The 15,004-nt window shown below is 58.4% G+C and overlaps 1 protein-coding gene across 3 annotated transcripts in view; it reads left to right on the top strand.

Annotated features, from left to right (window-relative positions):
* The first annotated feature begins 6,865 nt into the window (after positions 1–6,865).
* Positions 6,866–15,004, top strand: part of CASKIN2 (CASK interacting protein 2) — a 28,805-nt gene continuing 20,666 nt past the window's right edge. For all 3 annotated transcript variants that reach the window (XM_054278920.1, XM_054278921.1, XM_054278919.1), the window contains exon 1: positions 6,866–7,494. In XM_054278920.1, coding sequence (XP_054134895.1) covers positions 7,401–7,494 — 94 coding nt within the window. In that variant the 5' untranslated portion in view covers positions 6,866–7,400. The remainder of the gene's footprint in view (positions 7,495–15,004) is intronic.

Genomic DNA, 15,004 nt, shown 5'->3' with positions numbered 1-15,004 from the left:
AGAAGGGGCTCAGTTTCTGCAGGTAAATGTGCCTGACCTTCATTTCCAGGATGGATGCAAGTGGGTGGGTGGAATCCAAGAGGTTTGTTAACAGACATTTTCTTTCCCCCTTCTGCCTTAAGTGCAAAGCCCAAATGACATCAAAGCAACAGAAAGTCTAATCCCATTTTGAATCAGTGCAAGCACATGCAGCGAATGTTAAACAGGGAATCCGGCTGCAAAAAAAGGGAGGATTATCTTTAATTTCCTGAGTAAGGGACTAAGCAAGGGAGACAGAGAGAAAAGAAAGGCACAAGAGCAGAAAGAAGTGACTGTCAGCACATGGAGGCTGGAGGGGGACAAGAAGAGGAAGGCAGGGCGAGGAGGACAGAGCGAGCAGCAGCTCACGTGTACCTGGAGGGGTGAGTCCAGCAGGAGCCAGGAGCTGGCACGAGGGAAGGAGCCCCATGCCAGCACCTGCCCAAGTTCCCACAGGGATTCAGGGGCAGGATTTGGGTTTGCTGTGCCAGGGCAGGGGCTGGTGCAGGCTGTAACTCCTGGCTTGCACGTCTTCCAGCCAGGGCTGAGGAGCTGCTTTTCAAGGGAGCTCAGAGCTGGACTGCCAGCAAGGTGTTGGTGAGCTGATTACTTTTGTGGGGGGAAACTATTTGTTGCAAAAGATACTACCAGAGCAGAGCTTCCTAACCCACCAGGCCCTGCTACCTGTCTGAGACCTGACTTTGGGTGGGTTTCTGTAGCTCTTTGCCACCAGCAGGTCCCACCAGCTCTGCTAAGGGCAGTCACTGCTGCATTTCATACTAAGGCTGATGTTCACTTTCACAGGGCATGGGTTCATGGACCTGTGTCCAAGTTCTGGCTTGGGTCTGGGACGTATCCCTGGCCTGGATTGAAGCCCTCCTGGCTGGCGTGGCAGGAGGTGTCTGGGGCCCAACCAGCCCAAAGCTCTGCCTGCCAGAGCCTGGTCCCTGGGAGGGAGCTGTGATGCTCTTCCTCCTCCTTGTGGGCAGTGCATCTCTCTCTTGATCAAGCTCCCTAATTCATCTCCTTGGACTGCTTCCAGCAGCAGCTCTTGCCAGGAGGGTGTGTAAGAGGCAGTGGAGTAAATACCCACGTAAGCACCTTTGTGTGCAGATCCTCTGTCCTGCTCTCACTTTGCCCTTCACACTGGTGCCTGTGAGCTGGAGCGCTGAGCAGGGTGAGAAATGCCTGGCCTGGATGAAATGTGGGAGGAGATGGATCCCTGTGCAGGAAAGGCTCCATGGGGACAGGATGTGACTTCTGAGATCAGGAATGAGACTGAGACTTGCTGGGCTGCTTAAGGACACGAGCAAAGCCCAGCAGTGGGGCACCCATCACCCCTCAGTGCTCAGGGAGCCAGGTGATGTGTGAATAAATGTCAGGAGCTGCAGGAAGGGCTCCTGTGGGTGGCTTTAAATCTGGGCAATAACCTCCTTTCTGGCATGGCCTGATTTGGTGCAGGAGGGGCCCTTCCTCGCCCTGCTTCATCCTCAGCCTGCACCCTGCTCCCTGCAGGACAGATCCTGTGGTCCCACACAGCCTCTGTGGCCATGGTGGTGCTGCCCTTGTGCAGATGCCAGACACCAGCCCTGTGCTGACCCTGAACTGGGGGTGTTGGGACAGTGGTGTCTGCACACCCATCCAGGGAATCGACCCTTGCCATGGGCACCAAACTGCCCTTGCTTCCTTGTCTGAGATGCAGCCCTGGGATTGCAGCAAGGCCTGGGCTCAAGGTGGGCACACTTTAAAAAACCAGCACTGGTTTTTTAAAAAGGAAAAGAGAAGGAGAAGCCTGAGCCACTGCTGAAAGGGGAGAAGTGTATTTCCATCCAGCTGGTTCATAACATACTTTAAATGTTTTGGACGTCTGGTATGGGCCTTTGCAGATCTCCTGCCCATGCAGAGAGGGTGAAATGGCCATGCATGAACTTCCAAGTTTGGTTTTCATGGGTGACATTTGGGACTGGGAGTCTTGCACTCCAAAATTTGGAGCCGTGTTTATCACAGCCTCACCTGGAGCCAGCGCTGGCCATGAAGCTGCTGTGGACACCACTGTGTGTATTGCTTCTGCCAGCGTGGCTGCTTCCACGGCAGGCAGCAAATGCACAGCTTTGAGTGTTTTACCCCATCTCAAAATAATGCCAGAATAGAGAGGAAGGGTTTGCACAGCTGCAGGGGCTGTGAGACAAGCCAGGATGAGCTGCAGCCACCCAAGACATGGGCTAGCCTAATAAAACTGCTTTGAATTGTTGCATTGAATTTGAAAAAACCCCAACAACCTCCTTCCCAGTACCTTACAAGGAGGCGATCGCCGTAGCAGGGACCTCTAGATGGCAACATCGACCTGAGGAGCTGCAAGAGGAGCCGGGGCCCCGCAGGGCTGAGCAGCCCGGCCCGGCTGGAGCCCCCAGCCCCTCACACCAAGTGGGGAACACAAGTCAGCGCTGCCTTGGGCACCTTTCTGCAGAGGCTGCGGGCAGAGCTGCCCACACAACCGCGCCTGCACCTGGAAACCCCCTAGACTCTAAAACATCTTGAACCGGTGCATGGAAGGGGGTGAATTGTTAAGGGACTTTCTCTGCGGTCAGAACTCAGTCGATGCTGTCACACCCGCAGGCACAGGGGAATAAATGCCATGGGGGGTCTGTCAGCTCTGCAAGGTGGGCACGGCTGAAGGCACCGGCAGCTCTTTGTGCTGGTGTCACCAACCAGCTGTTCCACCTTCAAGGGTGGCTGGAAAACTGGGATTCATGGGGGAAATGGGGCTGCTGCCTGCTCCTCCCAGCTGCACTCCCTGCAGGCAGGGCCATGGAGGGAAGGCACTGGTGCAGTGCCAGGACTGCCAATATGTGGTCAAATGTTTGAAGGCTGCACTAGAAATTGTTGATTTCTAGCAAACCCCTCCAATGACACCCTCCATTGAAAAGGCTTGTGCGACGCCTGAGATTAAAGTTTGAATTACCCAGCTGCAGCAGCACAGCCTTTGGCTGGGGATGTCAGGGTGCTGTGCCCTCACTGTGGTGTAACAGCGTGTGCTGAAGCTCGTTGGGGTGAAAAAGTCCTTCCCCTGCCTGAAATGGGACACACATTTTGTACCAAACAGGACCTGGGCTCCTCTTTTGCAAAGTGCGTTTACTCTGCTCAGGGAGCTGCAAAGCTTAATTAAGATCCTTAGAAGGACTAAAGGTGCCATATAAATTCAGGGGATTATTATAAATGTCACTGCGCTTTACAAGCTCTGGAAAAACTCAGAGGAGGAATAACAAGACCTTTCACTTCACAGCCTTTTCTAGCAGGGCTACTTAGGGCTTCGTGCTTCAGCATAGCAGCCATAAAATGTTGACATTTATAATTAGATGTGCATAATAATCTCTTTATTCCCGAGCTGAAAAGACAGGGTGTGTCAGGAGACGTCAGTCCCCCCTCCTTGCCAAGGATCCCCCTCATTGGGGTTGCTCATGAAACCATCAGTTGGTGAAACGTCTCGGGGGCCTGGGTTGAAGAGGTGTGGGATCATTGCAACTCCCCCAGGGAGCCGTGGGCTGGCCATTTAGTGAATAAAACCAAAGCCTCCGTGTGTTTTTAATCTGATTAGTTGATGATAATCCAGCGGTATCATGCAACAAAAACTGTCCAGCTTTATTAGGCAATCTCTTGTTTTAAAATAACTGTGCTCGAGGGAGCACTTGCCTCTGCTGCTTCTGCTGAAGATTGGCAGAAATGGGTGATTTTTGGTGGTTTTAGTGCTTTGTGAGAGTAGGATTAATTTGGGGCTTGGACAGCTGGGGATCGGTGGATTTTGTCCCCATGGGTGCCGTCAGTGGCATTATGCAGCCCCCCTGCCAAAGGGGCCGGGCAAAGGGCTGAGGGGGAGGGCAGGGGCTGAAAGGGGGGAGCGCTGGTTCCCAGAGCACCGTGTGGCTCCTGGATCCACGATGGGGGACCTCTCTCCCAGGCCCGTCCTGTAGCACCGGACCAATCCCGGATCAAGCACTGCGTCGGTCCCGTACGATGCCAGCCCAGAACACCGGCTCGGAGCGGGACTGAGGAGGATGGAGGATTCCCAAGGGAGCCCGTCTCGAACCACTGGCTCGGTCCTGCATCGGGAATGGGGAATCTCCCACCAGCTCGGTCCCGAACCCCGGCGGTCCCGGAGCACAGGGTCGGTCGCGTTCCACGCCGGTGCCGCTCCCCATCGCCGGTCCCGGCCCGCGCTGCGCGTCCAGCCGGACCCCGTTCAAAGCGAGCCGGTGCCCGGGAGCGCGGGGCAGCCCCGAGCGGGGGCGGAGCGGTGCCGGTGCGGCGGGATGGGCGGCGCGGCCCCTGCCCCGCTCGACGCCGCATCACGGTGAGTGACAGCCGCCCCGGCCCGGCCCCGCCGCACAACCCGCCGGGCTTTTCCAATCAGGCCGGGCCGGGGAGGGATTTCCTGCCGGGACGGGGCCGGCCCGAGCGGGACTTTGCCGAGTGCCGCGCCGCCTGCGAGCCGGGACCCGCGGCTGCGCTCCGGTACCGGCCCCGCTCCCGCCCCGCGCGGCTCGGGAAGTTGCGGCCGGGCCGGGCCGGGCTCGGCGCTTCTCGGTGCCCCGCGCTCCGGAGCGGCTCCGCACGGCGCGGGCGGCTCCGCGGCGGTGCCGTCGGTTCGCTCCGGCGCGGTTCGGTTCGCCCCGGTGCGGCGGGCTGGGAGCGCCGCCAGGTGAGTGAGGCCGGCGGAGCAGCTCGCCCCAGGAGCCGCGGAACAACTGGCCTCGGTGGGGGCAGAAACCCCCCCCGAGCTCCCGGGGGAAGGAGCCGCCCCGCGCGGGGGTCTCGGGGCGGGGGAGGCGGAGGCGCGGCCGGGCGGGCACCGAGGGGGGCCCGGAGCCTCCCGGGGGAACCGCGCTGCCCCCACCGCCCCTCGGGACCCGGCCGGGTGCGTGCAGCTCCTTTGCATCTTTCCTCCGCCACTTACGTAACTGGTTTGGGTTTGTTTGGGGTTTTTTCCCCCTCTTCTCCCTCCTTTTTCCCCCCCGGCGCTGCCGTTGGCTGCGGGAATGTTTGGGATACTTCGGTTCTCCAGGTGGATTCCTGGGCTGCAGGCTCAGCTCTGCTCGTGTGGGAGGGATGTTTTGCTGTTGCTTTTCCAGCTTTGAGCGTTTCTCGAATTTTACCTTCGCTGCTCCTCTCTGGGGAGGCTGAGGCGGTGCAGGTCCGCATTCGGAGCTCTCGGTCCCTCCGGGCTCCCCGCTGAGCCCCGCGTGTGCCGGGAGCCCAGGCAGCAGCACCGGGGCCGTTTTCCAAGAGAGCGGGCAGACTTTTCAAATACAAAGTGTCTCCCCGCCTCACGTTCGCTTCTTGTGAGCGCTCTTGAGGAGCAGCACAGAGTTGGATGCAGTGCACAGGGTTAAACGAAATAGTTCTGAAGACGGTGCGACGACACAGGAGGCTTCGGGAGGGGATTTGTTTGCAGCGAGAGGTTAGTGTGAGTCAAGTGGCTGAAACTTTGCTGTAAGGTAGATAAGGTTGTGCAGGTGCCCCAGGAGGAGGGGAGGTGGCAGCTGACCCCGAGGGGAACCAGCTTCGGTGCCGAGGGATTCATCAGCTGAATGAGTGTGGGTGGGGGGAGAACCCCCAGCCTGGTGTGGGAATCACACAGCCCCTTGTTCCAGAAGCCAAGGCAGTACGGGAGGATGATCTTTTCGTCTGCCCTGTGCTGCTGCACCCTGGGGAGTGCAGGAACACGGGGAAGCCGTGAGGGGTCCGTGTTTATGCGGAGCCGCAGCTCCCAGCTGGGCAATGCTGTGCCATGGGATTCTCCTTCTGGTTTTGCCCCCACCCCAACAGGACCTGTCACTGTTGCCTTGTCTCGCCTGTGATTTCCATGCTCTGAACAGTGACCTCGATTGCTTGGAGGAAGCAACACTCGCTGTTACATAAACTGTGGAGGGCGAGCGCTCTAGGAAGGGAGACTCCACCGAGCCATCAGCTGGTTCTGATCCCTTCTGGATGGGCAGAGGGGAAGCTGTGGGGTGATCTGGCGATGGCCTCGCAGCTGGCACGGTGTGTGCTCCCTGCTCTCCTGCACGCACGCTCCTCCCCGGTGTCGGAGCAGCCTGCCAGATGCACGGCCCTGAACTAGGATTTTCTTGCCACACAGTTCGGGCAGCCCGGGTGCACTGTGGGAGCACAGGCTGGGACATGTGAACTGCTGCTGCAGGACCCTATGCCCTCTCCAGGGTACCCTGGCTGGCCAGGATATGGCTTTGATCCTGTTCTGAGCACAGCTGTCTTGCTGAATTACACCCAGCTCCTCACTGGGGCCAGAGAGAGCTCCTGAACTGGTGAAGAAGTGTCTTGGGTCCCAGGGCATGTCCCGGGAAGTTTGGAGGGTGAGGGTTTATCTTTGCGCAGGAGAAGAGTGCGAGGCAGGCTGACCCACTCCCATGGGCTGCAGAGAGATTTGGCTAAACCTTCCCAGCTCCATTCCTGTGTGCTGCCACCGGGAAAGGAGAGGGGGAGATGTGTGCCCCGAGCCCCGTGTGCTGCCTTCGGGGAGGCCGTGGTGTGTGTCTGGCCCCGGGAGGGCCGGGAAGGAGCTGTGCCCTGTCCCGCTCCGGGGGCAGCTCCCTCCACAGGGAGGTTTCCTCCACAGGTTCTTCCCTCTCCGTTTAACATAAGGATGAGCCAAGTCCCTCCAGGACTAAATATAGTCAAAGTATTCGTTCTTCAGCACGGATACAAAAGCTGTCGCGACGGAGCCGGGAGGTAAATGGCCTTTGGGGGCTGACTCTGCTCTTCCCTCCGCAGGTCCCGGGCTGCCGTGCCGGGGCTCCCCAGCGTGCCTGCAGTGCCGTCACCGAGAGGAGTGCCGAAACGAAGGGGCTAATGAGCACCAGAGAGGGAGGATCTATAACTTCCAGATGGCAACGAGCCCGTAATCCCTTTGGGATGAATTAGGGACTCGTCAACGCAGCAGAGCCTGCTGAAGGGAGCAAAGCACACCACCTCTGGCTCCAGGAGTGCTGTGAGAGGCTGAGGGCATCCCAATGCTGCCAGCGCTGGACACCCTGCCCCGAGCTGCCTGGTGTTGTCTCACAGAGCTCTTGTGCTGCTGGGAGCCTGTCCCCGAGCACTGAAGCAATTTTTGTTTTAACTGATTGCATGTTCTCCAACCAAACCTCATCTGGGTCCTGCTGCTCCTGATGCAGAAAGGGGCTTCTGCCCTTAACAGAAAGACTTCTTCTTTCTGGTTTTTATGCCCTGTGGGATTGTAAAGTGTCTTTCCTCCTGGATTTCATCTCTCATCAAAGTGTGTTTTGAGGAATTAGGGGCTTATTCCCATGGCTTTATAAACCTCTGGGATCTGAGGGTTTCTACGTTGCCGCTGCTCCCACCTGCCTGCGATGGGGCGCGAGCAGGAGCTGATCCAGGCCGTGAAGAACGGGGACGTACCTGGAGTGCAGAAGCTGGTGGCCAAGATCAAGGCGTCCAAGAGCAGTGAGTACCTGGGCAGAGAGCCCTGGGCTCCCTCCCCCTGGCTGGGCACTCCTGCCAGTCCCGGGGTGTGAGTCTCAGTGCTGGCTCTGGCCCCCGGCACACGAGTTATGCTGCGGCCGGAGGCGGGAGCGCAAGCACAGCCCGTGCGGATGAATGACTGGGCTGTAAGCAATCCTACAGCTCAGCTGGGGTTCCCCTTGGGCCCGGGGCCCTGCAGTGTGGGCCACTGAGCAGGGATGGGTGCAGGGAAGCAGCCATGGCGGGGGGAAGTGACCCGCTTTGGGGGGACGCTGCTACAAAGGGTCTTTAGCGGTTGCTGCTCGCTCCCAGCCGTATTTATCTTGTGAAAAATTATCATCCCAGCCAGTCGACTGGAACCAATCGTCAAGCCTTGAATTTCAGTCTGGTAATGTTTAACCCTTCAGCAGGGCTGTTTTCTTGCCTGTGCTCTCAGAAAGGTCAGCAGCAAGCAGAGCTTGGAGTGAGCAGAGGGCTCGGGAGGGTCCCCAAGGGCACCGGGGTCCTGCAGATGCTGCACAGCATCTGGAGGAGATGGGGAGGGTGGAAAGGTGGATGAGATCCTGGCCACTGCCACGGAGCCTGTGTATAGAGCTGAGCTCCTGGTCATTTCTCCTGACAGACCAAGAGACGGAAACTGGGAAAAGTAAATAAAAAGGCTCTCGATGCCATGTCTTGCGGGGGGAAGGTGCACCCTGGCTGCCCGGGCTGGGGGAGTGTGGATGCCTCTGCCAAGGCTGCTGCTCATCTTGGGGGGTCTCATGGGGGTGCGTGGGAAAGCTGAAGGGAAATAAGCTGTCCGGAGGAGGGAGAGAGGAAACTCGGGCAGGAGGAGGCTTCTTAGGAGCAGCTCAGAGCAGAGAGACTGGCACAAAGAAACCCGAGTTAGGCTGAGGATTATAAACGTGAGGAGGGGATCAACTCCCCTGGGTCATCTACTGGAAAGCTTTGACTGGGCCAGAACTTTGCAAATCTCAACTGCTGGGCTTTCAGAAGGGCTGGGAGCCACCTCCTCCCCAGAACAGGGGCATCTGATGCCCCTTCCCTGGGTGAAGGTACTGGGTGCCATTGCCTCTACTGCTCAGGGACTGTGCCTGTACAGGGTCCCTGAGCTGAACAAGAGCTGAACAGTCTGTCCATGTGGATGGCTTGAAGGACACCCCCAAGGCAATAAATAATGCTGGGACATGAGTGTCCTGCTGGCTGACGCAGCTCCGTGCCCATATCTGGTGTCCCATGGCCAGGCAGTGTGTGCAGGCTGGGGTGCTCATGGCTCTCCTCCTCCTGCACACCCAGAGGGCTGAAGTCACACTTGTTTTCTCCTGTACCCTCCAGTAACTCTCTCACAGTTCAATCCTGTCTGTTTTCTCTCTGGAGTCTTCCCCTCCCTGCAGCCATGGGGCACCCACGTGAACATGTGTGTTTAACTCCCCCGCTGCAGCGGCATCAGCAGCTCCCTCGGCTTGTTTTCATTTTATTCCTTTATAAGGAGGGGCCAAAACCCCCTTACCCCCCCAAGGCCGCTGCTGCAAGCCCTCTGTGGGGCTTGACCTGGTGTGGGGCTTGCCTGGTGCTGGAGGCTCATCCCTGGCATGGAGGGCACCGCTGCTCCCCGTTCCTTATGGTTCCCTTTCCCTCTTCTCACCGATGCCATGTGAGCCAAGCATTTGCTGCCTTTGCTGCTCATTAAAGTGCCTTTTCCATATGACAGGCTGAGATGCTGATTTTTATTTTTTTTTATTATATATTTTTTTAAATCCCTCTAAGAGTCCTTCTGCTGTCTCAGTGGATTGGGAGCTCGATCGCTGTGATCAGCCCTCTGGGGCTTCCTGTGCCTAAAAAAGTCACCGCACGTAAGCAAAATCCAAGCGCCAGTCCCGGCAGCGGGAACTTCAGGGACACGTTTAATATTCTCCGTGCGCAGCCTCTCCCCGCACAATTGGGTCACAGCACCTCTCGTTCCGAGGTGCCGGGGCGGGCAGGGACGGGATTTTTGGGGGCAGGAGCCAGGAGGGAAAGGGCAGGCGAGGGCAGCTGTCCTGCCTGCGGGAAGGGGACGGCGCGACGCCGTGGTCACTCCTGCAGCCAGGGAGGGGGTTCTGGTCTGGGAGAGCCAGGCTGCTCCTGCCGGGCCAGCCGCGCTTTGCTGAGGCTCCCTGGCAATGGAAACATCCCGCTTTTTATTTTCCTTCTCCCTCTCCCCTCCCCTCTGCCTCGGGAGCGTTGCAGAGTTTAATTGAAATTGTTAAACGACCCATCACGGCTTTGGCCTCTCTCCCCCGCGATCAATCACGTCCCTGGGCGGCTGCCCTCGCCAACAATGCACCAGGGCCAGCAGCGAGGGGCTGGGGCTCCCGGGGGAGGTGACAGGCAGAGCCCCTCTGGCCAGGCCCCTCAGCCCCTCTGCCCCTCTGGGACAACGGCTTCTGGAGCTGGACAGTGTCCGGCAGAGTTTGGGTGTCCCCATCCCTGAATGCAGGATCCAGGCACAGGGCATGGGGGATGCCGGGGTGATGCTGGGAGAGGGGGAGCCCCTGTGATAGTGCGGGCTGGAGGAGCTGTGAAAGGCGATGGGAGCTGGACTCACTGTTTGCCTTCCTCAAGGGAGTGGTGAAGGTTTTTGTTTAAACGTATGCAAAGTACAAAGAAAGGGCAGCAGCTGAGCAAACTGGTGTGAAACTCTCAAGGACAGGGAGCAAAGCCCCTGCTGGGGTTCAGCTGCTGCCTTGAGGAGGTTCGGTCAGCCACTTGCCCCATTTCACCAGCTATGTTGGTGCTTTCCAGACCTTAGATATTAAGGACTAGGGTGGGCTCATGGGACATGGCTGTGTTTGGGTCATGACCTAACTAGTCGTTAAATGCAAGCTGGTCTTGGCTTTATCTCCACGCCTGTGTTGGAGCCTCTCACCACTGCACCCCAACAGCACAAAGCATGTTAAGGTTTTCTCAAGAGCTGTGCCAGCCCTCAGATGCTGCTGCCACCATCCAGTTTGGCAGGAGAAGGGCGATGTTGCTCCACGTGCTGTGAGACTGTAGCAGGCAGATGTGGGATAAATCGCTCCTTCTCTCCCCCTTGAATTTCCTCCTAATCCCTAGTAGCTGTATCAGCTTAAGCCTCAAAGCGTGAGGTTTAATATCTCTCCTGTGATTTGTTAGCCGTTGCCACCGGCGCTCTGTGTCCCTGTCCTCTGCAGAAACATCCGCTCTCCTTTTATGACCTGCTGGGATTTCTGCTTCTCCCAACGCCAGCAGGTCTGTAGTTGTTTGGGGGAGAAGTTGCTCCTTTTTTGCAATCTGTTAGTTATTTTGTAATAATGTTGGATGTGCCTTTGTGCCAGGCAGCATCCCCCCTTACAGAGGAGGACTGTCCTCCTCTTCGCTGCTGCTACCGAGCGAGGCTTGTCCCAAACCCTTGGGTACTCCAGGTGCTGTTCCTGGTCTGGCTGGAGAGCAAAGCTTATCGTGTCAGGATCCTTATCGTGTCAGGCTCTGTTACACCCGATGGCTTTCCCTGGTGGCAGTGGTGCAGGGGTGCCTGGGCACCTTTCCTGCTCCACTCCTGCCCTGGGCAGTGCGGGCGGCTGGACCCAGCTCTGCCACCGAGCACAAGTGTGGCTCTGGCCACATCCCCTGGAGCCCAAGTTTCGAGGACGAGTTCCCAAAGCGTCCTTGGCTGTGTCCTCCCCTCCTCTCCCCGCACGCTGTAGGTCTGACGGGCTGGACCGGCTCCACAGCCGCGCTCTGCTTGGAGAGGCTGTGGGCACGCCTGCGGAGAGACGCTGAGAAACTCTGCCGAAACGGGCAAAACTCCCTCTTCCTCCAGGACTGAGCCAGCAGCGGGGCGAGGCACCGTGCCCGAGCAGCCGGGCTGGCCGTGGCCTCGTGCTGGGGACCCCACCACCCCACATCGTGCCCAGACCTGCTCCTGACCCAGCCTGCGGTGGGTGGGTGGTGGGAGCGGGAGAAAAGAGCCTTCAAAGGCTCTGGAGAGTGCGGCAGCCACGAGGCTGGATGGTGGTGGGGCTGCAGCTCCATGGCAAGGTGGGGTCCATCCTTTCTTCCTCCTCCTGTGGCTCCTGACCTCCCTGGAAAGGGGCATTTCCTCTGGTAGCCTGATGTTTGCTGGGTGGGTTTTCCCATCCTGGCATTCCCACCTCTCTAGCTGGGAAGGAAAAGCCCCGCACAGGCAGCAGAAGGAGTGAAGGGATAGTTGGTTTTCAAAGCTGGGCCCCAACGGGTGTTGTGTTTGGAAAGGGGCCCGGCTGCCACTGGAGCGCCCGGAGCCAGGGAAAGAGTCGCTGTGCCAGTGCAGGAGATAAGGCACAAGCAAACAGCATCACACAGGGAGATGGAGGAGCCTGTGCTGGACATCAGCTGGCCCAGCCCCTGACCCTCTGCACCCCATTTCCCTGTGTTCACAGCTCCACATCTCCCCCTGTCCCAGGTCTGTATTTCTGTCCCCAGCCTTTGGACGCCCTTTGGCAGGGCAGCCTGTGGTCCCTGCTGTCAGCCTGGGCCACTGCAGCTGACTTTTTCTTGTCTTTATAAAAGAGTGGGGGAAAACCAAGCTAACCCTTCTGGGGAAGGGGATGAATGTGGAGACTTCTGAGCCTGCTCCAGGCCATGCTGCCATCCTTTGGAGATGGCCAGACATTGCTGGGATATGCCGGGGAATCTGGGATCTCCTGGAAATGCAGAGGTCATGGATGGAGCCAGGCTGGCAGCCATCCCCAGTGTCACAGGCAGGAGGCTGAGGTATGGGACAGGAGGGGAATTTCCATCCCTTGGGCATTTCCTGGTGACTCAGCCCAGATCAGGGGGCTCAGCTGCCCCTCCCCAAGGGCTGCAGAGGCCGTTTTGGCTGTCTGACCCAGAAACACATGATAATTCAGATGACGGCAGCTCGAAGGCAGACAGGGAGGGCAGCCCCCGCCCTGGGACACCGTGTGCCCGGCTGCCAGCAGCACACGGGCACGGTAACCAGGACAGTGCTCCCCAGGGCTGCAGAGAAGGGGACGTGGCAAGGACACTGCCAGCACTGGCATTCCATCCTCTGGCTTGGCTGGCTTCAGGAGGGAGCTGGTGTACCACAAAAACGACCAGCATCACTTCTGCCACCTCTCTGTCAGGATCCCAGTGCCACAAAGAGGTTTTTCTGGGAAGGTGGAAGGTGCATTGTTGGATCCCAGTGGCGATGGACCGTGTGTAAGATGGTTTCCTGCTGGAAATGGATGCTTCCACCAGCATTGCTCCGGCAAGAGTTAAAAGCGGGGTTGGATGCCGTGCGTGTATGTGTGCATGCACGCGCCCTGCTTTGTTTTTAAAAGCGCCTCGGCTGTCCTGGATCCCCGCCAGACCCGGGGCCTGCCGCTGGCAAAAACTCCGGCAAAGGAGTATGAAAGGGGCAAGAAACTAAATAACAATAAACCACCTTTTTTTTTCCTGGCTGCTCTAGCAAGTGAGAGGGTGGGGAGGAGCTGCGAGCATTCTGGCTCCCCCTAAATCCCATCCTGCCTTCCCTAAAAAATCGTGCCTGGGATGGAGAGGGAGGGATCTGTTTGAACCTTGGGGCTGTAATATCACCCAAGCCTTGCCGAGGTGTCATGGTGAGTCACAGACCTGTCTGGAGATGCCCAAACTGCTTGGAAATGGCTCTGTTGGTATGATCTCTACCCTCCCAGGGAAGGAAGGGCTGGATACTGTGGCCCATCCCTCGCTCCTGCGGGATGCTGCCCAGGGTAGGTGCACAGCCACCCCGAGCCGTTTGCAAGTCCAGGGAGCAAGGCCGGAGCTGCAAGGGAGCAGGGCTGTGATGGTGAGATAAGGGAGCAGGGAGAGCCTGCGTGGGGCATCCCAGGCCTGGTGCAACACGTCCGGCGGTGCTTCCGCCAAGCGCTGCCAGCGCCGCTCCCTGCGGGCCCGGCCAAGGCTGTGCAGGGAGCACGAGGCCCCCGGCGCTGGTGCCATGCCCAGACCCCTGCCCCGTCCTCCCTGGGGCCATCCCAGCAGCTGGGTCTGCCTCGGCCACCTGAGGTGGGCGGCTGTGCTGGGAGGGGTGAAAGCTCCTGGGATTTCGTAACGCTGGGCACGGCTGGTTGTGTAAGGCCCTGTCTGCTTGGAAAGGAATTGGCGAGCACGGCAAGGGCATCTGGTGCCTGGCACTGAGGTGTCCCCAGCAGCGAGGTTGGCTCAGGCTCTGCCACCCACTCTGCAGGTGCCTCTTGCACCCATAGAACATCTATCCCAGTGCTGCCTGCCTCAGTCTCCCCCTCCAGCAGCCCCTTGTGGAGCATTGCCTTGTTTCTTTGCCAGGACAGGCGTGGATAAGCCTGAAGGAGGCTTCCAGCTGGAGGTGAACTGGATGCAAATACCAGTATGGAGACTGGGGACTGGGAGCCCCACCGATCTTCCCCTGGCATGGGTGTCCTGTCTCCCCGGGCAGGACACCCAAGTCACAGCCTGTGCAGCCTCTCAGGGACCTGGGATGTGTCCCTACCATGGCAAGGCCACGTGAGAACCACTGGCCTCAGTGGCCTCCAAAGGGGGCCAGAGTCCTCCCTGGTGGCTAATCATTGCCTACACAGGGAACATGGAGACATGGCCAGTCTGGCCAGCAGTGTGGGGTCCAGCACAGCCATGGTCCAGGGATTGCTTTGGGCTGCAACCCAGGCTGCTCTGATTGGTGTGAAGCAGCTCTTGTGTTTGGTTTTGTGGGGCTGACACAGATGGGAAGGGCTTCATGAGCCCTCCTGGCTTCCCTGAACCAGTACCTGCTAATCCTGCTGGCTTAAAAAGAAGGGAGACACTCCTTAGAGGGAAGGAGGCTCCTGCACAGAATGAGGTGCTGCCTCTGACCCTGCTCTGTGTCTCCAAACCTCAAGAGCTACTTAAGCAATGGGAGAGCCCTCAGTTTCCTGCTCAACAGTGTTAAGGTGCAGGCAACTCCCTGTCTTGGAGCATCTGTCCCACTGGTTATATTTAGCAGCACATGGATATCCTGGAGCTGCTTCTCTGTTCCTTTCAACCCAAACCTGGTGTGGATGAGCAGGTGTCCAGCTCCATGTCCCTGAAGTCATGACTCTGTCCCAGTGCAGCCTGCTCCGAATGCCTGTGGCTTTGTGAGACTGAATTCACACCAGGTGAGCAGTCCTGGATGAACATCTCCTCCCAGGAGCAGTGCAGGTGGGTGCCTCTTCTCAGCCCCAGCTGGGTACAACCCAGACCCTGGAACAGGAACCAGCATGTGGCCATCAGCCCCCTGCACCCACACATGTTGCTGGCTATGTTTGCCAAAAGAGTACCTTGTTTTCCAGGAAGGGACGAGCCTTCCAGAGCCTTCCAGGGCTAGTTGGCTCTCCCAGTGCTTTCCCAGAAGGATTGCCACTGCTCAGAAAACTGTTCCCTGCCAAGCCTGGGGATGGAGCAACACACCATGGTCTCATGGCCAGGGTAGGGGGCATTGGATGCCACAGGAGGGGTAGCACAGAGCAAG

Source organism: Melozone crissalis, unplaced genomic scaffold, assembly GCF_028551555.1.
Source record: "Melozone crissalis strain CALT ecotype California unplaced genomic scaffold, PUWL_Pcris_2 ptg000026l_1, whole genome shotgun sequence".
NCBI lineage: Eukaryota > Metazoa > Chordata > Aves > Passeriformes > Passerellidae > Melozone > Melozone crissalis.
This window is presented reverse-complemented; position numbering and strand designations above follow the sequence as displayed.